The following is a 26284-nucleotide window of genomic DNA, read 5'->3' as shown; positions in this document are numbered from 1 at the left end:
TCTGTAACTCCATGGACTCAATAAAAAAAGTCACCTTGTAACTCTGGTCTTAAAACTGCACAAAAGTTAGATGCCCGAGATTAATTTTCTCCCTTTCTGCATTTAATACAGTAAACAGGAAGCCACCAACCTTGAAGAGAAATGCACACTGCTATTACCCCTACACTGCAGACACTGATCTCTGAAAACGGTCTCCAAACCAGACTAGCTACTGCACATTAATTGCAACTCTATGAAAAGGGGCAACATCACAACTTCATACACTCACTACTCCTGTCTCTCTTATCAACGCTTACTTACACATGGAAGTGCTGCACAGTCCAGCTGTGTTTACAAGTGTCTGTGCTGCAGAAAACCCACGGTACGCTTTCAAAAACACGCCATGAGGCTAGGAAGGATGAATCTTTGAAATACGCTTCTAAGAGGACAGTAGTAATTACATATTCTTAACTGTTCTTAAGAACACAAAACACACAGGTCCCAAACTGTTTACAAATTTAATGACTTACAGATCTACACTTTTCAGTACAATGGACTCAAGGTTTTTTTAAAAAAATTATTAAAATTTCAGCATAATAGTTCTGCTAATATGTCTATAGTTTTTTAAAGAATATTTACAGAACTGTAATGAAAAATAAGACTTAAGCACATGAAAATTTAAGCAGAAAATAGCTTACAATTAAACTGGCAGTAAAGTAATATGGCTTCCTGACTGCTGTACTGACCAAGAGAAAAAGGGGGATACTGTTACAAAAAGTTTTATTTTTATGTTTGCAGTTTTGCACAAGCACCCCACCATTTAGGAACCACTACACATAGACAAATCTATTAAAACAGATATCTACGCTGTATCTGTAAACACATTAAGAAATATATTTTGAGAATATCATAATTCAGTGATTGCTTTACAAAATCTGAGTGCAAATCAATTCACATTAAAACCCTGCAATTTCAATTACTGAATTGATTTAAAAACTGGTTGTGTGACTATTAAGACTATTTTCTCAGTTTGCACTTGTTCTTGATCTTGTCTTCCTGTCCGTTCCTCCAGCAGTCCGAGTAGCCCTTACATCCTCTTTGCCAAGTTCTTCTTTAGTTTTGTTTCTTTTTCTTTTCTGTAGCGATCTATTTTCATCATTCTCTATTTGTACACAAAAAAAGTAACTGTAAATTTGTATCATAAATCAAACATTTTATACAAAAGCCAATCTTCAGTTACATTGTTTTTAAAGGAAACGTCCCTAATGACTACATTCCAAAGATTACATCTATGAATTCAACAAACCAGTTACAAACCCCATACTTCTGCATATCCAATATCCTTTAAGACAGATCCCTGAGGACTTACAGCTATTTCTGAAAGTAGGTTAACATTAATGAGAGCGCCAAAACCAATTAGCTACCATTTTAGCTAAAATTCCTTCTACTGATATGTAAAACTAAAACATATCCAACACCGAAGAAAAATCTTGCAAAAATTAATATATAGTAACTGTTTTATGGTCCAGATAAAGCTGGAAAGTCAGGCTTTTAACTGTAAAGAAAAGACTAGACACCTACGTAAGTATCTAGATAGCACAGAAAAGTTAAGCTGCTCCAGGAGATAAGCATCAATCCAAGCACCAGACATACAAACTGTCACTAAAATCCATGTGGGGAAAGATGACCTCCCCGGAAGAGAAACTATCCAGGCAGGTAGTAAAGCATCAGAAGAGATCAATCATTTGGCAAGTACATATAGCAGTATCCGGAAGCAGGAACTGGCAAGTGTGTAAAGGGAAACAAAAGACAACTTAATAAACCAAGACAGATACATGGCAAAAGAGATGTACACGTTATATGAGGATAAGCACGTGCAATAGAAAAGGGAAAGAGCCAAAGAGAAATGAAATGAAGGGCATGGTCAAATCACGATAAGGTTTCTAACACAATTTGGCAGTAAACGCCTCAATATGTACCTCGAAAGATTCATTGTTATTTCCATTTGCACACATTTATTTGATAATATTTTTCTAATTGCATCATGGTAGTTCTTAAGCTACATCACATCAAGCTGAAAATTCCAGGGAATATTTTAATGTCTGCAGCAAGAGTTCTATTGGCTTGGGGAAAGTAAAACAATACAGGAAGAAATGGGAGACGCATGGAACTCTTGCTGTCTTTTTAGCTCAAATACAGCTTCAAGCCCTTCTAGCATCAACTTCAAAAAACAGCTGATGACTAGTAAAGGTTCTCCAAAACCTAGAGATATAAAAGCAGGAGCTTGGATGGTATTTAGGAGAAAACGAGATGAACAATGGTTGCTACAAACATGTGATTATCATGTTCTGTCATTACCACCTTCTTCTGCATGCAAGTTAGTCGCTGTATGTACTCTAAACTATAATTTATTGTTATGGATTGAGAGAGAATGTATTATAGAAGAGCACGAAGACATTTCAATACCCCAACAGAGGAATAATACAGGTCATATCCAATAAAACCAATCCCTTCTACTTAGGAACACCATCTTGTTTATATAGGATAACAGAGACCCTATTTACTTAAGTCTTCTTGCTATATTAAAGATCTACTCTATCTACATTAGAGCATGGCAGCCCACAGTAATACTAGAACTTTGTACACATTATTGTTAATATCTATACATAACTTAGCTATACTTAGAATATAGAAAGCAAATTCTTGCCTCACCTGATTTTGATTTTTTGGATGCTAAGTCATCTGTTGGCAACTGGCATTTTCTTCTGCGAGAAGTGGAAGTTGCCTGTTTTATCAGGTTAACATCTTTTCCTTTTCCAGACTGATTACTTTTATCAGAACCAGCGGATATCAAACACACAATCTGACTTTCCAAAGTGTTACCATTTTCTGGCAAGTCGTCATTTTTACGGAGAGAAGTAGAAGTAGCTGCCTCTGATTTGAATTCCACCTTTGTCATTCTGTTCCTCAATTGCCTTGTTTTTCCCTGGGATGAACTATTTTCTAGAGATGTATCTTCACCTTCTTTAAGAATCCTCTTTTGACCTCTATCTTTGGGCATGTCAGATTTTTCCCTGAGAAAAGTAGACCCAGTTTCTTCAGATTTGGAAGAAACTGGTTTTTTTCTGCCTATTCTTGATGGATTTTCTTTTGCAGATGGAGCTACTTCCAAAAGTATACTCTGTTGTTCTTCAGGAGTTTCATTCTTACCATCTTCTGGCAAACCTTGAAGTGAGGTGGAACTAACAGCCAGTGAAGTGATTGTTTGCCTTGAGTTCCCTTTTGAAAGATCCATATTTTCTTGGGAAGTAGAATTTTCCAAAATCACTTTTTTTGCTTCCCTATAGTTATTCTTTTTACCACTTTCTTTTGATAAGCCCCGTTTTCCCTGAATAGAAGTAGAACTTGTGGCTTCTGACAAGAGGGCAATTTCTTTCCTCCTGCCTTTTCTCAGTTGATTTTCTTTTACAAATGAATCAAAAGTTTCTAATGGAACATTTTGATCTTCTTTAGAAGCTTCTTCTCTACCATTATCTGCTGGCAAACCGCATTTTCCTCTAAGAGAAATGTAATTAGTTGTGTGTGATGCCAGAATGGTTTCTTTCCTTCTGCCCCTTCCTAATGGCTTCTCTTTTGCACAGGACACTGTTTCCAAAGGCATATTTTGTTCTTCGTTAGTACCCTCCTCTTTATCATCAGTTTCTGTCAAGCCACACTGGAGAGAAGATTTTTTGGAAGAACTTTTTGCCTGTGCTGCTAGATCAATCTTTTTCCTTTTGTCCCTTGCTGATGCATTCGCTTTTGCCTGCAAAGTCTTATTTCCCAAAGCTGGATTTCGATCTTCTCTCACAGTAATCTCTTTATCATCACCTTCTAGCAACCCACGTCTTTTTCTGATAGAAAGAGATCTAGATGTTTGTGATGCTGCAGCAACCTCTCGTCTTTTCCCTCGTCTCAGTGGAATGTCTTCTGTTGAAGAGGGAGCATCTTCCAAAGCTGAATCTTGCTCCTTTACAAAAGCCTCATCTTTACTATGATCTGCAATTAATGTTTGTTTTTCCATAAAGGTAGAACAAGCTATCTCTGGAATGGAAACAACTTGCTTTCTTTTGCTCCTCCTTACTTGTGAAGAAGGATTTTCTGTAGTCTCATGTTTACAAACTTTGGAAGTCATTCCTTTGTCATCCCCAGGTAAACTCCTTTTTCCTCCAACCACTTTGGAACTGGCTTCTTCAAGTTCGGAATTAACTTTTCTACCTCTACCTCTTCTACATGCCGTTCCAATTTTTTGTGCTTGATTCTCTTGTAGGATTTCAGTTTGCTTTGGTTGAAGTATTCTCTGTTCATTTCTTATCCGCTTTTGATTGCTATGAGCAAGATTGTCACTGTTTGCAGCAGGTATTGATGTGGCAGCTGGGTCGTTCTGCTCCTTCGTGACTTGGTATGTATTCTTGACACAAACAGAGCCCAAAGAATCTTTGAGAGAAGATTCATCCATTTCTGTTTCTGACTTAAATTTGGGAGTAACTAGTTCTAGATTGTTTACACCTTCGGCAAATTCATCAGTCTTTTTCTCCAAAGAGTCTTTTTTGCCTCTCCTGTTTCTAGTTCTGTTTGTTTCCTGTACTGCACTTCTGTTTGCTTCCAAGTTCAGAGCAGTAACTGGCATTTTGTTTGTCTCTCCAGAAGGTGACTCTGCCTTTAATCTTTGAGATGCTTCTCTTGCATTTTCCTGAACATTTTCTGTTTCATCTCCCTGAGATACTTTAGTCTCATTTCTGATGTGTGATTGTGTTTCAGTATCAGTTTCAGTTGAAGTTTCCCCAGTTTTCTGAATGTTTTGTATATTTTCAAGCGCCATGCCGCAAGTGTCTGCTTTTACTTCAGTCGAGTGCTTTCTAGCACTTCTTAAAGACTTAACTCTTTTCTCTGTTACCTTTATTTCAAGTTTAGTTCCTTTTTCAGATTCTTCTGCTGTGGCAGTCTCAGTATCTTTGTCAAAAGTCTGTTCATCTCTTTGTATCATCTTTGCTGATGGGTCTTTACGAAGCTTCTTTGTTATCCCGTGAAGGTCCTCTGAAGAAGCGTGTTTAACTTGGTCATTTCTAGCTCTTCTTCCTCTTTTAGGTGGAATCAGTGGCTCTGCGTTCTCTACTTTTTTTACTTCTCTAGACCTCCTCCTAGGTGACAGCAGCATTTCTTCATTGTCTTCTACACGACCTTCATTAGACTTGTTTTCAGGTTTTTTTAAACCTGTTTGCAGTTGACAATTTTCATTTTGAATGCTACCAGATACACTTACTGTCTTTACGGCTGGATCATCTTCAGTTTCTAATATGTCATTGATACCATACTCCTGCAAAGTCTGTTTCGTATTTGCAGGTTCTTTTTGTAGCACTGAAGAATCTTTGCCACAAGACTCAAGGTTCTCACTTGGATGTTTTAACTCCTTTGGTTCTTTCCTTTTACCTCTTCCTGGTCTTTGAGTAGCTCCACATGGTTCCACAAATGAAACAATTTCAACATTTTCCTGATCAGGGTGATTTGAAACAATTTCTTCTTGTATGCAACGGTTTGTTCTCCTTCCTTTTTCTTTGTTTTTAGCTACTGAAGTTGAAGTACTAATCTCTCCCACCTCCTCTTGGGTGCTCTTTTTTACCAGACTTTGCAATTCTTTTAAATTCAAACCCTCTTCACTCTGCTTTGCTGAAGCAGGATGTACTGCCTTCCTTGATCTGCCCCTTGTTAGTCTCTGAGTAGACTGGTCTTCACTAGGTGATTCCTTCTGCTGAGAATCTTCACCTTGTGAAATATTTCCTTTGTCTTCTAAAACAGGGTTTTTTTCCCCATTCAAAGTTTTAACATAGAAAAGAGCAAAAATAAAAGTTACACATTACTATGCCTGATCAAAGTATCTGAGAGCTTCAATTTTCCTAACAGAGTCATCTTGCTCAAAGAAATCACACTTAATATTCTTAATTAAAAATAAATAAATGAATATTTTAACAAATTCCTAGATAAAAGGCCAGCCTTCTGACCAAAGATGTTTGGTTTATTTGGTAGGTAGCATTCGTAGGTTTAAGCTCCATTCTTGAAAGTCTTTGCAAAGAAATATAATTTTAAGCGGAGACCTTAACATCAAGTTTTTTTACACTGCTATGTCTGGAGATGCCAACATTATGACACCAACAAACTACTACATTGTTACTTCCACACCAGTGGAATTCCAGCACCTGGTGTTCATTAGGGATGACTGCACAAATTCCATAAGCTTTGCACACTTCACACTGGATATTTTGGAATTTTTAAAACATATGTTAAAACTCCATAATAACATCTATTACCTTATATATTCATTATTCCTCTATAGTTAAAGTAAAAGTAATTGTACTTACCATATTTATGAGTGGAATTACTACAGTGAGATGCAGTATCTTCTTGCTTAGAATCCGTAACACTTACTGATCTGGCCTAAGGGAATAAACAATAATCAACAAATGCATGTCTGACAGGACAAGAAATAATGGAGCGAACCTATAAAAAATTAATCTATAGTAATACTTGAAAAAAAGTCTTGTCAAATACTTTTCTCTAAAAATGAAATCAACTTAGTTTTATAACTGCATCCATATATATGACATTAGCACATAAATATATTGAACTTAATACTTGCCATTGAAGCTAGTATAGGAGTTTTTAAAGTTAAAGATAATAAACAGTGCATAGTTAAAAAAAAAAAGTATTAATTAAGTTGGCTGACAAGTGTCTAAATGAGTCCTCAACAGGAATTTGGGGTATGAAGCTGAATCATTTGAGTGTTTTGTAGTGTTTTATTGTAGTTCTACACTGATGAGCACTAAATCCAGTGATACTCAGCATTTTACCTATGGATCTGGGAATGAACATAAAAATCAATACTAATAAAATTCACAAATGACAAGACTGATGAAGCTGTGAATTATAAGGTCAGAATGGTAACCCAGAGCAACCTCAGTAACTACTTAGACAGGCTTCCTTCAAAGAAAATACATATTAACACAGGCAAATGTACAGTGATATATATAGCTGTCTCTATAAAATAGACAGCCATTCAGGAAGCAATGAATGAAAGACTTTGCTCTCTATGCCCCCATCAACTGACCATATGGTAACATGTTTTGTCAAAAGCTCAACACTTTTGGATGTGCAAAGGAAAAGAGAGCTTAAAATTTAATCTACAGGGTATGAAGCAGCTGTACAAAACAAAACAAAAAACCCCAACCATGTGCCTGGCTTATGAAAAAGAAGGCTGAGATAAAATCTGACTATGGTTTGTAAGCAATTTAAAGGGTTCTTTAAAGGTAACAGGAACAAATGACCAGAAAAAAACAAAAAATGTTCAGATTCAAATTTGTAATAAGCTATATCTTCTAGCAGGGGGGCATTCACCTGGACAAAGCTACCAAGGAAAAAAAGATTGCCATCTTTACAGCTTTCAAATCAATACAAGGTGCTTTTCTAGAAGGTATCTTTTCCTCCAGAGGTTATGGGCATGACAGATTTAAGCACTGTAACATACAAGATGTTATACTAAGAGGTCTAAGAATTCATTTCAACCACAGGCTTCAAAGTCTAAATACATTCCTTCCAAAAGCTAAAGAAAGTATTTTACCTTAATGTCCTCTTGTATATCAAACATTTCCTTAACTCCAACATAGTCCTCTTCAAAATCAGAACATTTCTGCCTGGGTTCTGCCATAAGCCTTTGTAGACCCACAAAATCATCGACTGGTTGATACTTTTCTCTTGGAGTCTTCACTAATCTACTAATACCAAACACATCTTCTATGGGTTCAACTTTTTCCTTTGGTGTCTTGAAAATACGGCTGACCCCGATCATGTCTTCTACTGGTTGATATTTCAGCTTTGGAGTTCTCTTGGTTAAAGTAACACCTGCTACATCTTTTACTGCTTCCCTTTTTTCTACTGGAGTCTTCAGCAATCTTTCAAAGGCAAATTCATCTGTAACAGGTTCCAACTCTTGCTGTGGGGTCCTCATGAGCTGCTTGATGCCCGATAGAGCCTCAGATGGCTTTGACTTCTGCTTCGGGGTCTTCATGAGCTGCTTGATGCCCGACAAAGCCTCTACGGGCTCCAGCTTCTGCTTCGGGGTCTTCATGAGCTGCTTGATGCCCGACAAAGCCTCTATGGGCTCCAGCTTCTGCTTCGGGGTCTTCATGAGCTGCTTGATGCCCGACAAAGCCTCTACGGGCTCCAGCTTCTGCTTCGGGGTCTTCATGAGCTGCTTGATGCCCGATAGGGCCTCAGCTGGCTTTGACTTCTGCTTCGGGGTCTTCATGAGCTGCTTGATGCCTGATAGGGCCTCAGCTGGCTTTGACTTCTGCTTCGGGGTCTTCATGAGCTGCTTGATGCCCGACAAAGCCTCTACGGGCTCCAGCTTCTGCTTCGGGGTCTTCATGAGATGCTTGATGCCCGACAAAGCCTCTACGGGCTCCAGCTTCTGCTTCGGGGTCTTCATGAGCTGCTTGATGCCCGACAAAGCCTCTACAGGCTCCAGCTTCTGCTTCGGGGTCTTCATGAGCTGCTTGATGCCCGACAAAGCCTCTACGGGCTCCAGCTTCTGCTTCGGGGTCTTCATGAGCTGCTTGATGCCCGACAAAGCCTCTACGGGCTCCAGCTTCTGCTTCGGGGTCTTCATGAGCTGCTTGATGCCCGACAAAGCCTCTACGGGCTCCAGCTTCTGCTTCGGGGTCTTCATGAGCTGCTTGATGCCCGACAAAGCCTCTACGGGCTCCAGCTTCTGCTTCGGGGCCTTCATGAGCTGCTTGATGCCCGACAAAGCCTCTACGGGCTCCAGCTTCTGCTTCGGGGTCTTCATGAGCTGCTTGATGCCCGACAAAGCCTCTACTGGTTCTGACCTTTGCTCTGGGGTCCTTAAAAGCTGCTTGATGCCTGACACAACCTCAACTGGCTCCAACTTCTGCTTTGGAGTCCTCCTTTTTCTTCCTGGTTTCACCAGAGACGCTTGTTTTTCTGGAATTATCGATAAACTGTCCACACTAATATTTTCTTCCAGCATAGCTTTTCTTTTTTCAGGAGTTTTTGTGCATATTGCTTCAAACATAGACTTTAGAGACTCCTTCTCTCCGAGAAAGTGACAAATGCCTGGACTATCTCGTTTCTGTTCTGAAGCATCTGAACTATTTAACGGTGACACCATCATCTCTCCTGAAATAAGCAGTAGATTTATGTAATTTGGAAAAAGAATTAAGCAGAAAATCGAAGCATTCTAATTGCTGTATAACTAAGTAAAATGGATTCAAACAGACGGAGCCTTCTCCAAACCAAAATCAAAAAATGTGCATTGACAATTGATTTGGTAATTAGCTTCTACAAGGTACAGCACACATTCAAAACACTGACTATAAAAAAATATGATTATTTTTTCTTATTTAATCTGATATAAAAATTAATGTTTTCTGTTGTCCCTAAAACTTCTTGTGGTACAAGAATTTTATTGCAATTTCCTTTGTGTTTTGAAGCAATACTATACATAAATCACAAATTTTCATGTTCAAGAACATACATTTGACCTTCCCGACACCAGGGAAGAAAAAAATGACAAGATATTTTTGTAAAATTTATATCATAGAATATCTCAAGTTGGAAAAGACCCATAAGGATCATTAAGTCCAACTGCCTGCTCCTCGCAGAAAACTACCTAAAACTAAACCATATGACTAAGAGCTTCGTCCAGAGACCCCGTGCACTGTGACAGGCTTGGTGCCATGACTACTTCCCTGGGGAGACTGTTCCAGTGACCAACCACCCTCTCAGTGAAGAGCCTTTTCCTAATGTCCAACCTGAACTTCCCCTGATGCAGCCTCATTCCATTTTCTCGTGTCCTATCGCTGGTCACCAGAGAGAGATCGGCACCTCCCCTTCCGCTGCCCCCCTTGAGAAAGTTGTAGACTGTGATGAGTTCACCCCTCAGCCTTCTCTTCTCCAAGCTGAACAAACCAAGTGACCTCAGCTGCTCCTCATAAGTCTTGCCCTCGAGACCTTTCACCATCTTGGTCACCCTCCTCTGGACACTAATACTTTGATATCCGTCTTATAATGAGGCACCCAAAACTACACACAGTACTCGAGGCAGGGCCGCCAGTACGGAGTAGAGTGGGACAATCACCTCTCTCAATCGGCTAGTTATGCTGTGCTTGTTGCACCCCAGGACACAGCCGGCCCTTTTGGCTGCCAGGGTACGCTGTTGACTCCTATTCAACTTGCCACCAACCCAAACCCCCAGATCTCATTCCACAGGGTTGCCCTCAAGCCTCTCGCCCCCCACTTTGTACGTATAACCAGTATTACCCCATCCAGGTGGAGAATCCGGCACTTGCTCTCGTTAAATTTCATATATCTGGTGCTTGGTCAGCTCTCTTGTCTATCAAGATATCTCTCTAAGGCCTCTCCACCCTCAAGGGAATCCACAGCTCCTCCTAGTTTAGTATCATAGGCAAACTTCCTTAATGTACATTTGATTCCTGCATCTAGATCACTCATAAAAACATTAAAGAGCACTGGCCCTAAAATTGAGCCCTGGGGCAGCCCACTGGTGACTGGCCACCAGCCTGATATAACCCCATTTACTACAACTCTTTGAGCCCGACGCATCAGCCAACTGCTCAGCCAGAATATTAGGGGCTTGTCTAGCTACGTGCTGGACATTTTATCCAGAAGGATACTGTGACAGCACCAAAAGCTTTACTAAAATCCCAAACCACCACATCTACTGACTTCCCTTGGTCAACTACATGGGTGACCCTGTCATAAAAGGAAATGAAGTTGGTTAAGCAGGACTTTCGCTTCATGAACCCATGCTGGCTATGACCAATGACTGCATTGTCTCTCAAGTGTTTTTCAGTAACTCCCAGAATAACCTTCTCCATAATTTTACCAGGCACTGAAGTGAGACTGACAGGCCTGTAATTAACAGGGTCTTCCTTCTTACCCATCTTGAAAACTGGGACAACATTTGCCAGCTTCCAGTCAACTGTGACCTCTCCAGACTCCCAAGACTGTTGAAAAATAACGGAGAGGTCCCGCGATAACATCAGCCAGCTACACTCAGTTTGCATGTGGCTTGTACTTGGAAAGACACTTTTCACAATTACTGTAGAGGCACTGACTTTTGGAGTTCTTGGATTCTTTTGTGTCCTGCTCATTATACATAGCAGAAAAGGATAATGAAGAGGAAAGCTTGGGGAAAAGTGAAGTGAATTTCTCCGGCTGTTTAGTGCCAAGTATTTTCCTTTGCTATTTCCTAGCACAGTAAGCATGAGCTTTAGAACAAGCATAAACATGCTGTTGCTCAATAGAAGCAGCCATCAGTCCTTCCACTAGTAAAAAAGTACTGAAACAAAAGAAAGGTTATGGAAAAAACCCTGGTCGGAGCAATTCACAGAAGATTTTACAGGAAATTGTGTTTTCTTCCTGAAACACAATTTACACCAAATTTATAATGCCAGAAATGCTACCTCCAGAATAATATACTCAAGACCAAGCCTTGAATATTGAAAAGCTAGCCTTGCTTTGGTCCCTGGAAAAGTAGTGGAGCTGATCCTCTTGAAACATACTTCTGGGCACAGGAAGAACAGAGTGATTGGGAACAGTCGGCATCAATTTATCAGAGGAAAAATCAAACCTGACCAATCCAATTAACTTCTCTGGTAAAAAGAACAGATTTGTGGATGAAAAGAGAGCAGTGGCTATTATTTAATGCAACTTTAACATGGTTTTCTAATGTGACTTTAACAAGGTTTTCAACACCGTCTCCCACAATATTTTGGTATCCAAACAAGAACATCACAGGCTATATGAATGGGCACCCATCTGAATAAAGAACTGGTTGGATGATCAGGCTCAGAGAGTTGCAGTTAATGAGTCTCTACCTGAAAGCCAGCAATGGATAAGAGTACTGCAGGCTGGAGGAACAGGCTAACTCAAGGAGTCCCTTACCCTTAACTGCAACTATAATCTCAATCTTAAAACTACCACTCAGTTCATTTTATAAGCATAACCCTCCTCTTCAAGCTAGAAATAAAATACACGTGTCTGCTGGTGTCAGTTTTTAATCAAGGCTTGTAGGATGTAGAAATAACTTGCCTTTGTAGTTCCTATCCTGTCAAGTCCTAATCATAAGATAGATGTTCAAGTCCTTCCAAATTCCTGGTCCAGCAGGATTAAGAAATAAACTAGTTTCTTCAACCCATATTCCCTAAATTATGAAACTAAAGTATTCATGACGTACAAAAGGATCGATGTGTATAGAATCTAAGATTAAGGGCTTGCCCACTGATTTAAGGAAAGCACTAAATAACAGGATAAATAACATCTGATAACAGACATCTTCAAATGGATGAAGACCACTCTACTAGTTCTCTGTTTCAAAGAAAACACTTTTTGCTGGACCCCCTTCTGAAGTTGTAACAAGGTTTGTTATACCTAAGCCTATCTTCCACAACATCTGAAATAAACCAAAATACATTTCAACTATTATTATTATTATTTTAAATATTGGAGGATTTATTCTTGATTTTTCTTGGTGTTTCAGTAGATGCTCAGTTTTGCTAAATTCTCAAGAAAACAGAATTTAATTTCAAGAATTCTGAGTTATACAGGGACATGATGACTGGTATGCAAGGTTATTAGTAAAAGATGCACAATCATCTTAATACAAATCTTCCTAACCTGAGACTTTGTAAAAAACAAAACAAAACAAAAAAAAAAACTTAAATAGATTTTTTTTTCTGCAAGATTACACAATAACCTCTCCCTCCCATGAAAGTTTGTCACTGGATTTAGATGTATCCACAGACAACCGATTAAGAAAGTGCCATGCTTCAGCACAAGATTTGCCTGAAACAATACTTCAACATTTTGAAGTTTCATACCAAATAGAAAAAATAAGAAAATAACACCTACTCAAAAATTAACTGGAACTACAAAAATGTCTTTTAATACATGATAAAAATCAACAGTTCCTTTTATGGGTTGCCAGGTGCTTCATCTTAATACATCAAGTCTAGGCTGAGACTACTCACTGTCTCAAGCAGCAGACACACCACTAGACTGCTACCCCTAAATATACCTAAACATTCCCTTTCTTTCCAAATAACAAACATACCAGATTCTTCAGGAGTGTGCAATTCAGAAATTTCCACTGCAGTATATGTTGGTGTAAAATCAGTCTTCTGAACAGTGTCCAAAGATAATGTTTTTCCACTCTTATTTTCCGGAGTTTGAAACATTTCAGTCAGTCCTATAAATTATATTCAGAGAAATGAGCATATGCTTTGACAAAAGAACTACACAGTTGGCAGAGTGAGCAACACACTTTAAAAACTTACCTGTGAAGCTTTCATCCATATTCATGTTTAGCTTCAAGATAGGATTTTTTACCACTTTAGGGACCCGTCCAGCTGTTCTGACTGTGGTGGAATAAGCTCTACCTACAACTATTGTAGCAGGTGACTCTGCATGACCTGTACTAACATGACCTTTTATTTTTCTTTCTGGAGTCTGCAGAGGGGAAAGAAAGGAAAACAAAAAGTTAGTAAACAAAGATTCCTTATATATAAAATCTACATTTCTTACACACTGAGACAAAGACATCAATACCCATTTAACATACTAAAAGCTCAGAAGATTCTAGCTTCTGTAGCAAAATACCTACAAGCTGTTTTGTGGTTGTGTAAAAACAACAAAAAGAAACATGAAAAAAGAAATAGAATACCTTCAGTGATTGGGTTATTTTCTTTCGGGATCTTCCTTTTTGGACACTTTTTTTAACAGTCTTTGACTGTGGTCTTGCAACACCTAGTTTTACCACTTCTGCCCAAGATTTTGCAACTAGAAAGCAAAAGAGAAATAACCCCTTTAATTCTCAGATGTATAAACTGAAGTTCACAATTATTTCTTTATGATTCCAATGGATTTGCTGCAGTGAGGCATAGGAAAATGGTTGTTTTATCATCTGACAACACCTATACTAAAATGCTCCATGCAACACTTTCACTTGGAAGACCCAATTTCAGCTGAAGTTTAACAAGTGTCCAAGTACCCAGTATGGCTTTCCACGATAAAACAAAAAAAGCTTCATACAGTGTCAAATAGGTGTTAGACCCTAGAACTGAATGCTGACCCAATTCCATCCTTATTCTTTTTGTAAAGAAATAATTTTTCCCAGTAGAAACTTGCCATGAGCCTTTCAGTCTCATTCATTATTATACCTGAACTTTTCCCTGGTGGGACATGAGATTTAACATTAGAGAAATGGCTTCTAAGTGAAACATATCCAGCTTTTCTTTCACCACCTTCCCAAGGAATTTCATAGTCAGGAAATTATTTATTTATACTACTTACAGCATTTAGATCTACACAGACATTCCATAATTTTTTCTTATATCACCTTCTCCTTATAACATACTTTGAAAATTCCCAAAGGTTACCTTTATCACAGCATCATTCTGTACACAGCAGAAGAATCAGGGAATTAGAGCTGTGTAACAAATGAAGCTGTAAGTTGGTAGGACATCTGCCTCATTTACTTCAGAAATAGGCTATGTGAAGACAGGGATCATATAAAAGAAAAGTTTGGGTTTTTTAAACTAGAGATAAAAAGGGGAATGCCGTTCCTGAAGAAAAGGATATTATTATTCTCTTGTCAGAATTGCTATGCAAGTTGGGGAAACTCTGTAAATAAAAAGAACTTTCAAAAGCTGTCATTGCTAGGTTGTTCAGGATATGTAGAAAAATGCCAAGCAAGCAGTAAATTATCTGACAAAGCATTGGAAACACAAAGAGTTTTATTTTGGATACAAAGGAGACATCCAAAAGTGTTTGGAACTGTGGTGATCTTGCCATATTACAGGAGAAACTGAAGCACTGATATTAAAAACCACTTACACATTACAGAGAGGTGGTGAAAAACAGTATGTCATTAATATTTGTGAAGTACTCTGTTGCTATTATAAAATGAATGGAACAACCAAAGCCACTGGGGAAAAAAAAAAAAAAACAAACCACAACAACAACAAACCCCACTTATTTCACTAAAAGACTAATACCACTTTCAGCTGTATTAACCAGGAAGCACTGTGAAGGCCTGTGATCTTATCTCATCATGTAATAATAATAATAATGAGACCATCACTGGGATATTGTATGTAGTATGTTGTTAAAAATTTTAAAATGACACTACAAAAAAATGGAGATAGTAAAGAGCAATAAAAATTCCTGGCTGAATGGTGGTGTTGGTGGGAAGCTTTAAATTTGATTTTGAAAGACTTTGAAAACAGACGACAAAGACATCTTATCTGTGAGTTTCTTCAAAGATAAAAATTGCAAGAACCAGAGCTCCCCTATCATAATGTTTCCAATGCTGTTGAAACTATTTCGAGCCAGTGTTCAACATTCAAATTCAAATGTTCAACCTCGAAATATTCAAATTAACACCTAGTTATCATCCTAATTTTAAATATTATTAAATTAAATTTAATTAAATGTTAAATTACTTAAATTATTATTTAATTATTATTATTTTAACTGTCAACAGTTAAGTGCAGTCCACTCCATGGACAAAGGTTGTGAACTGTGTATAAAAAAAGGCACAAAGAAAACAAACTGAAGCTATACTGCTATAAAGTGCATGTTTTCAAACCACAGTTGATGTAATTGATACAATTTGATTTAGTTCAATACTACTTGAACTTGAAGGACTTGAAGGATCACTATTGCAACTAATCTTGGAAAGAGAACCTTAATTCTACCATTTTTCAACTTCTCAACATTAAGATTTGTGTTCTAAATACAGTTTTATATATGATTTAGTGATTTGCTTTATAAATACAATAGAATGTAACACTTTGCAATTCCCAGTTGTTTCCAACAAGTCCAACAACTGTCAGAAGATATGCCAATCATGTGGCAGCCTCTGCATAACAAAATAATAGGCCTACTTCAGTTCTGTTCCTGTATTTTAAAGCATTAAAGTTAATATTAAAAATTAACTCCTGAAACAAACCTAGTAAATTGGCACTAGAGGCACCACTTCTTCTTTTTGCATTGATAACTGCTACAGCTCCACTTCTCCTCTTCATGGGAGTGACCTTCAAAGCAAGTTGTGCATTTCTTGTTAATTTGTCAGGTGTAGCCATTAAAAAGGTTTTATCATCTTGGTTAATGTGAGAGTTTTTAGGTGTTTTCACCTGGGCACCATTTTTCTCCTTGGTATTCATGTCTTCTGCAACAGCATCCTTCTCTTCTACAATTGGTAATGCTGTTGTGACGTGAGAAACAGAGAAACGTCCTTTTGTGTACAGTGCTGGAGAGCCTAAAGTAAATTTAGGTGTTGCCTTCCCAGGGGCAGGGGATGAGGCAGCTGCGGACTTCTGGGCTGGTAAATTTTTTGGTGACATTTTTTCTTTCTGCAAATGTTCAGAAAGCTCCTGGTGGAAAAAAAATACATTAAGATAAAATGTTACTGCGCATAGCTGAACTACAAATGCTCATCTACATCTCTGACAAGTAAATACAATAGTATAAAATATCATCAGTTCATCTGAAAAAGCTTTAAATGTTATTCTCTGAAAACAAGCCTGTAACATTTTACATTTCAAAGCAGTCTCACAAGACATGCAAATTCAATTGAATAAATTAACTGAATTTATAATTCTACTTTATTCCAAAGTTTTGTTCACATCAAGTACACTACTCACATTTTAACAAGTTTAAATCAACAGCAAATGTTTTCAAACTTCTAGCCAAACCACGTGGCAGTAGCTTGCACAGTCTACCAACAAGCTACTGTTCTGTTTCCTATTGTTTTGGGGAAACTGGAGCTTGTAGACACCGCTGCTAAGTACAAACATACAGAAATGTACTCCTGCATATGCAGGAGAATGAGCAATAGCGTGTGAGGTAAATAAAAACAGACCTCCTGTATAAAGACAGGCAGATATAAAGGCTAAGCTGAGCCCTCTCCTACAATGGAGAAGTTAAAAAAATGCTGATTAAAATTTGATTTTAAACACCCCTTTAATTTGCAATTATAATTTCACTTCCCAACATATGTCTAACAACGTTTACTACTAATTTTTAATTAATTTTTAGAAGACTTAGAATTTATAAATTCTGTTCAGATTAATTGTCTTAGCAACTTGGTTAGTCTTAACATTTACCTGGACTGCAAAGTGCTTCAAGCCCTGAGCCTTTTTCAGAACAGCACGTGGCGAGTTTCCAAACGGTAAGCTTAGTCTGGCAGGAGTCGCACCTCTTTTAAGGGGTGAGTTGGGGGGCAAACTTTTATCGAAAAGTTCCGGACTTAGCTGACCACCAAAAGACACTCTCTTTCTTTTTCCTAAAGGCTGAAGTAACAAATCACCACTCTTCCTCTTTTGAGATATCCTTTTTTTCTTGCCTAAAAAAAACAACAAACAATTGGAAATATTTCTATGTATCTAAGAATCCAAGTCAACATTTTAACCAGCATAGAAAACAGTGCTTACTTGTGCATTTTAAAGTTGGAAATATAACAGAATGTAACTTACCTTAAAGAGAAATAGATTCAATTGAGGAAACTTTTATACATATTATTGTGGTCAAATATAACTACATGATAAATAATTTAGAACTAATATGTCAGCAATGGATTCTACATTTTATGTAAGTGGAAAAATTATCATAAAAATGCTACGAGAATTTCTCAAATACAAAAACAACAAGGCAGGGGATTAAACATATTTACCTGATTCGTCTCCAGCCAACAGGCCAGAAATACTAATTTCTGAGACATCCTCATTGTCTTTGAGTACAGTAGCACTTCCAGAAGACCTTCTCTTTGCTGACAATCTACAAGGTCTTATAACACTGGCATCTCCCAAATCTTGTTTCTGATGATACCCCTTTGTGGCCAACTTTTCTTTAGTTCCACTGTCTTTTCTGTTTGTAGTCTTATTGTGATGTTCTTGAACGGCATTTGTCTCCAATGCTTTTTCAGCTAGCAGCCCAGAGGTCCTTGGTCTACCCCTTTTTCTTCCAGAATCAGATTTCTGACCAGCAGGAGATGCCAGTTGTGGCGTTAACTCTTCTGCAGCCAGTGTCTCTGAATGGACACTTTTGTTTGATAATTCTTTACTTTGCCTGTTATTTCTTCTGGGACTCTTGGAATTAGAAAAAGAGGTAGGAGTTTCAGAATGTCCCTCTTTTGAGTTAACAAAGTTTGCCTGATCACTAATTTCTTTCAGCACTTCTTCTTCTACAGGTTTTCCTGGTGTATGTTGCTTACTATTTTGTCTTTGTTTTAAGCATTTATTTTCTTCCAAAGGCAGTTGTTTGAGGCTATCATTTCTGCACACTGAATCTTCCTTTTGAGTTTCAGCTGAAATTTCTGAAGAAGACTTACGTTGCAATGACACACGTCGTCGAGTTGTTGGAGTATCAGTATTTACAGGATTCATTCCACTAGTTTCTTTGGTAGGCAATATGAAATGAGACCAAGGACTCTTCCTTCTGGGCGTTGGTGTAGAAAGAACATATTTATCTACTTCAGAAACATCTGTCATGTTAGTTGTTTGTGCTAGTTTATCTACTGCTATTGCAGGGCTGTGTATTTCTATTTTATCTGCATAATCCAAGCATTCTATAGAGCACTGCTTCAGTGAAAATGCTGCATTTCCATCATTCTCCTTACTGGGTTTGGTTGTAACTTCAGTACCTTTAGATTTGCCTGCTGTACTTAGTTCCTTATGATCCTGCAAGTGACTTCTTGTACCAGTATCTCTTGACATCTCCTTTGAAACAGAAGTTCGAGGACTTCTGGTAAAACTCTTCTTGGTAGCACTTCCTATAGCTGAGATCTGGTTAAATTCTGAATTGATTACTTCTTGCTGTCTTGTTATTTTACATTCTTCAATGTTTTCACTTCTGCCTATTTCTTTTTCTTTAGTCAGGCTTCCCAGATCATAAACACAACTTGACGATGAAATTCCAGCACTTGGTTCTAGCAGAACACTCTTACCATCTTCTTTTGCAGCTTGTTGAGGTACATTTCCCTCTTGCAGAGGTTTTTTCACTTTAAGCTCATGTTTCAGTTTTTCATAGAGTTTACTAAAGGGAGACATTTCACTTTGCTTGTTACTACATTGATGTATTCTGTGTGAAGATTTGGGTGTTTGTAGTTTGATGGGTAAAGCTTTGGAAATATCTTCCTCTGTACTTTGTTTATTTTCATTGGCATGTTTTTCTTCACACTCAGCATTATCTACAAAGTAAGCAAAGCAAAGCAAAACAAAAAGTAATATAGATGCAGAGTTACTTAAAAATTGCAGAACTACAAATATGAGTTCCATAAATACAGCTAAAAATTCCTTCCTTTCCTCTCCCATGATGGTCAACCAGGGTCCAAGATACAGTACTGTAAATAAAACTCTGTTAACAATAACAGTTTCTCTCATTATAGAGGCATTAGTATCTAAATGTTTAACATAAAATTTATGTTGTAATCTGGAATTTATCCCATATTCAGGTAAGGCACTTGGTACTTCACGCTTTTGTTTTTCTGCAGAATCAATGGCATATACATCTTTCAGGGCTGCCACAAAACAAATCTATGAGTATAGAATTAAACAACCATTTAGATCAGCTTACCACAATTCAGTCTGGTTTTTGTCCTGCATTTACGTAGGTGCTATATTGCTTGAACTGTGGCAATGCTTCTTTAGGGTAAAAGCCAGACAATAAAGCAGAGCTGCCACTTCCCAGATGAGACATAGCAAGTGACTGCATGCATGCTGCCATTCCACTGCAATCTGTAAACTGCATCCAAGGAAGCTTGAGGTAGCATGCTCCACTTTGCGTTTTCCATGAGCAAGGGGTATATGCAAGCCAACAGAGTTCCTCTGATAAGAGGTGCCTTTTTAAGCCACAAGAAGCTGAGACCTTATGTACAACTATACATCTACAAGGTCTACTTCTCAACACTACTTTATGTCAGCATGAATGCCTGCAGGAACAAATGCTGATACATGTTGACTTTTCGTAATTGTGATGGGAAATAATCTATGTAAAGATGAAGGTAGCGACTCTGACACAGAAGGAAAAGCCTGTCAATTACCTCCCAAGAAAGGGGAAAAGGGGGGGGGGGGGGGAGGGAAGACAGACATGGGAAAGAACAGGAAATTAGATCTTTCTATGAAAGCTTTTACACAACTGGAGACATCAGTATTTTTTTTACTGAGCTGACAAGTTGTTCCCTCAAAGTTGATAGAACAACAAAGCAAAGACTGTTGTATTGTAGGACAGTGTTGGGGAACCTATGACCCAAACGCTGTGAATACAGATGAGCTCACAACAACCCACTGAAATGGAACACTTTGAAACAGCCTGGGTTTTTTGCACTGGAACAAACATTTGTCACAAAAATCAAACCTGTCTGTAGATAAATAGCCTTCATGTAACAACCTCATCTCTTCCCATGAGAGCAGCATTACTTAAGACAAGAAGGATGAGAAGGTGAAGTCCTGGCCTTTAACCAGCCTATGGTCTATAACTACCCAGACTTAGTAGCTCTAAATGATTTTTACTGGGTCTACATGAAACAGCTACTGTAAACTATTATTTCAACCAGCAAAATTAACCCTTCCCCTATATCTCCAGAATTATACCTGTTTCAATTTCTTATTAGGTAAGAATACATGAGATAATGCAATATTTGCTCAAAGGGGATCTAGCTGCATTTTAGGTCAGCAGAGAGCTGCAAGTTAAATTTTAATCACAAAGGTGAATTTGCCATGTTGTACTTGTTCGGTGCTGCTGAAAAGTAAAATGTAATAGGCAATCGTTTCACACATCAGTTTCAAGTGACATTTGTACTGCATTTGCAAAGCTGGTGTACTGAATTCCCTTCTTTGCTATAAACTTCATAAACTGAATTTGCACAAAGCAATTTATATGGATTTCACCAATTCGAGGCTAACTGTTACTGCACATTTGTCAGGATGCAATTAAACTGATTTCTCTTGGCAGGACTTAGCTTTGGTAAATCACAGCATCCAAGTATGATGAGATAGTACACCGACATAGCGAGGTGTATTGTACTCAGATTGGAAAGCCTTAAAATACATTTCTTTTGCTCTTTTCAACGTTGTTTTTCCTCTTATGCTAAGATTAAATGCAGTTAAGGCAGAAGAAAAAAACAAAGCCCCCCCAAAACAGGTACCAACCTGAAGCATGAGGACTTTTAGATCCTGAAGTTTGTTTGCATAATAATTCCACTTCTGCCACCTGCTGAACATGAAGAACCTGTAAATTTGTACAATATTACAGCAGAGCAACAAATATTTTATAGTTTACCTTTCAACCGTACATTGAAAAACACTAGATTTATAAAAGTATATGCATTGTTGACTAAACAGGCTTAGAAGTATACAAATTAAATCCTAGAATATTTCAAAATTTAAGAACATTGACCAGTGCACATTTAAGTTCCTATATCACAAGAGTTTAAGCCTTGTTTTATCATTAAAATTATTAGCTCTAAAAGCAGCTGTAGCATAGGAATGCACATTGCAATCTCACCTTCTTACCAGACCTAGTGGAAAATATTTTTGTTTAAATAAAAGAACTACAACATTAAAAAAAAAAAAATCTTTCAATAGCCACAGTATGCCCCTTTAAGGGAGAAAACGTTGCTGAGAACAAAAAAAGAAACTAATAAAAATAAATTATTAAAAGATAGGCTTAGTTTGGTATTTATAAATTCCAACAATACGTTAGTATACTAGCACATAGAACCACAGATTATTTTTGAGAAAAAGAATGCTCATTCTCTAGGGCAAACTTCCCCATTTAAAGTACAAGGATATTCCAAGGCCCACAGTCTGCATTTCCTGCATCCCATCCTCTCTTGGAAAAAGCTAAGGATTATTTTTTAAGAGATTACCTGTTTTAGTAACATCATAGATTATTAACTATCTATTACCAGAAATTGACAAGTCTAAAATTAATAAATTATTAATTTTTTAAAAAGTATTTATCTGAAGGAGTTTACTTGTATCTTCAAAGAGAAAGGTAGTCTATGGCTGAAAAATTATTCCTAGTAAGAAAACACAAGAAAATAAAACACCATATCACTACTAATACCAACGTACTTGTAATAAATAAGTGTACGGCCACAAAATTACCTGCAGTGTTTCATCTTTTGGAGATCTAGAACGCCTCTTTCTTGGAGTTGATTGGAGAGGATATTCAAATCTGGAAGAAATATTTAAAAAGACAACCATTTTTTGTCAAATAGCTGATGACTAAATTCCCGTTATTAAGATAAATGACCTAGCAATAGTTGTCCACTCCCAACAATACACACATATCACTTTTAAAGGCTTTAACTACATCAAAATACTTCTAAATTTTCCCCTAAAAATGACTACCCTTGAAACAAAATCAAAATCATCCTCTAGACAATTCTATCTCTATTGGTTTAGCTTAACGTAATATAAAAGTGTTAAAAAAAAAAATCTTTAAGCAATCCTGCCTTCTGAAGATCTATAAGACATTGTAAAGAAATATGAAATAAATTAGATTAACTTCTGTTTCTGAAGATGGTAAAAGGACATTTTAATTTTTCCGATTTATCTACAGCCATCTTCTGTATCTTCATCCAGCAGTAAGAGCCTGTGTCCACAAAGCTCTCTGCGTTGTTTACCTGCAGAACACATTCTAGGATCAAGGCACTAACAGTCTGTCATTGGCACTTACCTGAAAGAACGATCAATAATAGTTAACACATCTCCATGCTTCAGAGGTACAGGTTGCTTAAAACAACTACCATTCAGCTGTGTAGGGTTTACCGTACTTAAATTAGTCAATATTGCCTAAAAATAAAACAAACATTTCAGTAGTCTGATGAGATGCAACGATGCAATGCATATGTCATTAAAATATGTATATCTTACCTCCTTGTTTTCATTTACTTCAATTTTACAATGTTCTTTTGAGACCTGAGGCAATTGGATGCGAATATCACATTCTGTTCTCCTGCAGGTGAAAATACAATTTGAGTTTCAAGACACACAGAAGACAGAAGACTCTGACTGCTATAGAACTAGGTGATTTTCCAACTTTTCAGCTAATAATTGTACAGCAGCATGATGCTTTCTCACATTTAGTAACATGAAGAAAATGAACTACCTAAGTCTTTCAACTGTGGTGAAAAATAACAGGAGCTCACACTTCTACATCAGAGAATCCATATCAGGAAAAACGTGTTAAAAACCCAAATTCTAAAAAAAGTAGTTCACAACAAGCCGAAAGAGCCATGCATACAACAGATATCTGGTGGTTTTAGTTTACTTAGTTTCCTGACTTGCAAGTTGCTGAAGACTTGTGGAATATTTTTAGAAAATATCAGCACGTGCTTTTAAGCTCACTCTTGGGCATTTGTTACCGATCACTCTCAGAGACAGAGTAATAGGTGGATGGACCTTTGGTCTCACCTGGATAGCCACTTCTACCTTCTTAAAAGTTGTTAGTAAGTGAAAGCTGTGTTTCTAAGTGTACAGATTTTTTCCTTCTGGTTTTTTTTTGTGGGTTGTTTTTGTTTTGTTTAGCTAATCTGTAATGCTTTTGACATGCTGTAGGTCTTAGGCATCAAACATATGAGCTTCTGTTCATAGAAGTACGGGACACCTCTCACTGATAGAGCTGGCAGAAATTAACGTTTGTACCATTAAGTATCATCTGTCTGGGCAGCTCTGCTGAAGCCAAAGAACAGTATTATTGACACTAGAGTGCTTCCCATAGACTTTCATTATGGAATTTGATTCCAGATTGAATAATTACAGTTATTTAAGATATCTATCAGTCAGTGCTGAACAGACCTCGTTTAAGAGAAGTAAAAACATTTTATTTGAAGCCTATTTATAGTAAGATCATCTAGTCAAGTCTTCACATATACCATTCAGGTATATTAATTTTATCTTTTAATGTAAAATAGCTGGATCAAACTCAAAACCTACTATCACTCAACTGTGTGAGTTGAAGTAAGTTTCAAGACTGGAGGAAGAGGTATAAGTTCTTACTGATTTTTAATATTAATTCTAGATATTGGCTGATGTATTCCATTACTGAGGTTTTGGAGAATGAAAGAAAAAAAAAAACCAAACCAAACCAAAGCCCAAAACAGAGAAGAGCACTGAGGTAATGAAGATGGTCAAATACAAGCCATGTACCTTACTTCTCTTCACTAGCCAATTATCTGGAAACTGCCTCTGCATAAAAGAATACCATCACTTGCTTGTCAGCTGTGTATTACTTTTAATCCCTTCCCCAGATTTCCTTTGGCCAGAAACTTAAAAAAAAAAAAAAAAAAAAAAAAAAAAAAGTAGTTCTGGCAAGGAAAGGACAAAAATTAAGTTCAGCTTTCTAGTCTTACAAATAACCTTAGACCAATATCATCCCCTGTACATCATTCACAAACAAACAAACATTTATTTTTGCAAATAAGTATTAAAAGATATAATCTGCAGGAAAAATATCACTAATATTATTTTGATGTATGCAAGTACTCAACTAATTCTCACCTTCCAAATAAACAAGAACTTGCAGTGAGTGGAAAACTAATTCCATCAGTCCCATTCCGTTTAATTACAACGATATTCCCAAAGAGCGGCATCTTGAAATATAAGGAATCTTACCTATAAAAGAACACCAAAATTACTCATCCAAATAATGCTTTACATATTTATGAAAGTAAATCAATGTAATTACTTTTTTTACTTCTGTTCAAGAGACATTTTCTGATGTTCAGCAGAAGAATTTCAGTGCCATTTACATGCGCTTGACTGTGTCGAAAACTGGGAACTATTTACCGTGAGCAACCACTGTAATCACACACGGGAAGCTGAAGGCACTGCGTGTTTGGAGAAACTGATGCTTATACAGGGTGGCAAGAGCAGTCATCACATGTTCATGTAAACTTGGTCAGACAACTTTTACATATGCAACAGGTATTTGCTACCTATCAGAGCCTTTGCAAAGGTTCAGGGGCAACACGTATTTCATCCCATAAGCAACTTAAAGCTATTTTCATATAAACAGTTACCCCTTCTCACCTAAATCTAGATGTTACACATTCTCTTCCCTACATGGAAATTCTTAGATTTGATTCTAAAAGTAAACAGAGACCAACTGACTACAGTTGTATCCTCCTGAACAAGGAGGAAATGGTGGCATTACCAGGAAGGAGCACTCCCAGGAAGACAGCTGAAGAGAAGGCTGAAAGTTTAGCGGTTGCTAGGATCTCCTGATAGGCTGCTGATACAGCTGAGAGGTGGCAAGTGCATCCGTGCATGCACATAGTGAGAAAGGAGAAGGAACGTTTAACTTGGAAAAAAAAAAACAACAACAAAAAAAAACCCAACAAAACCCAAACCCACAGCGTTTGCACAACCAGATACGCTATTCCTTTCATGTACAAATAGGAGTGTGCCATGAAGTACAAGCAATCCTCAAAAAAGCATATATAAAATGCACTTTCCTTTCATGTACAAATAGGAGTGTGCCACGAAGTACATGCAACCCTCAAAAAAGCATATATAAAATGCACTATCAAATATTACACATTTGGAAGTGGCAAGCGAAAAACAAGGGAACTAAATGTAGTTAAGGACGATCCCTCTGAACTCTTTTGCTAGGTTTCATACTTATTCAAAAAACAAAACAAAGCACACCCTAGGACAAATTTGACAGCACCCTTAAGAAAAGCCTTTACCTGGACGTTACAGAAAACGGCAATCTTCAGTTTTCCTTACCCAAAGCGCCTATCCGCAGTTTCCACCGACTCCTACAAGCGCAAAACGCCGCACAGGCCGCAGGAACCGAAGTTTACCCCACCCTGACGAGCCCAGGCTCCCTGCGGCCGCCTCTGCGAGCCAGGTGGCCCACGGCCACCGCCGCAGCCGCGGCTGGTGCGTCCCGGCTCCCGCTGACAGGACGGTTCGACTGCCGGGCAGCAGACAGACATCCACCGAGGACAGCAACACGGCCCACCCCCTCCCCGCGGCGCCCGGAGCCCCAGAGTCCTCCCGGCCCGACCCTCCCTTCACCTCACCTCCAGGGCTGCCTTTCCTTCCCATGAAGCCGCGTTCGCCCACCGTCGCGCTCCGCAGCCCCGAGACCAGCGGTGTCCCGGACGCCTTCTACCCCCCGGCGGAGCCCTCGCAGACCCGCTGAGGGGCCGATGAGGCGG

At 38.0% G+C, this 26284-nt stretch overlaps 1 protein-coding gene across 4 annotated transcripts; it reads right to left on the bottom strand.

Moving 5' to 3' along the window:
- Positions 1 to 541: 541 nt before the first annotated feature.
- MKI67 (marker of proliferation Ki-67) lies at positions 542 to 26284 on the bottom strand. Of its 4 annotated transcripts, none has more exons than XM_052799765.1 (16): positions 26147 to 26284; positions 24618 to 24731; positions 22992 to 23073; positions 22795 to 22910; positions 22221 to 22290; positions 21261 to 21339; positions 17786 to 19300; positions 17220 to 17458; positions 16064 to 16487; positions 13775 to 13890; positions 13389 to 13560; positions 13166 to 13300; positions 7631 to 9207; positions 6375 to 6450; positions 2692 to 5805; positions 542 to 1141 (listed from the first exon to the last, which is right to left on the bottom strand). In XM_052799765.1, exons 2-16 carry the CDS (start codon positions 24707 to 24709, stop codon positions 1005 to 1007), a joined length of 7944 nt encoding a protein of 2647 aa, XP_052655725.1. In that variant the 5' UTR covers positions 24710 to 24731; positions 26147 to 26284; the 3' UTR covers positions 542 to 1004. The 4 variants fall into 4 exon arrangements, with proteins under 4 accessions (XP_052655725.1, XP_052655726.1, XP_052655727.1 ...); XM_052799766.1 differs by having other exon boundaries at positions 2692 to 5802; XM_052799767.1 differs by having other exon boundaries at positions 21261 to 21324.

Source organism: Harpia harpyja, chromosome 10 (genome assembly GCF_026419915.1).
Source record: "Harpia harpyja isolate bHarHar1 chromosome 10, bHarHar1 primary haplotype, whole genome shotgun sequence".
NCBI classification, from domain to species: domain Eukaryota; kingdom Metazoa; phylum Chordata; class Aves; order Accipitriformes; family Accipitridae; genus Harpia; species Harpia harpyja.
This window is presented reverse-complemented; position numbering and strand designations above follow the sequence as displayed.

What these genes read in the sequence shown, in the direction of transcription:
- MKI67 (XM_052799765.1), bottom strand. Translation starts at nt 24,709, where the DNA reads ATGCCGCTCTTTGGGAATATCGTTGTAATTAAACGGAATGGGACTGAT. An exon ending in ATTATTGATCGTTCTTTCAG is followed by an intron (nt 22,291 to 22,794) that starts GTAAGTGCCAAT and finishes TATTTCTTCCAG; the next exon opens with ATTTGAATATCCTCTCCAAT. An exon ending in GCACACTCCTGAAGAATCTG is followed by an intron (nt 9,208 to 13,165) that starts GTATGTTTGTTA and finishes TGCTTATTTCAG; the next exon opens with GAGAGATGATGGTGTCACCG.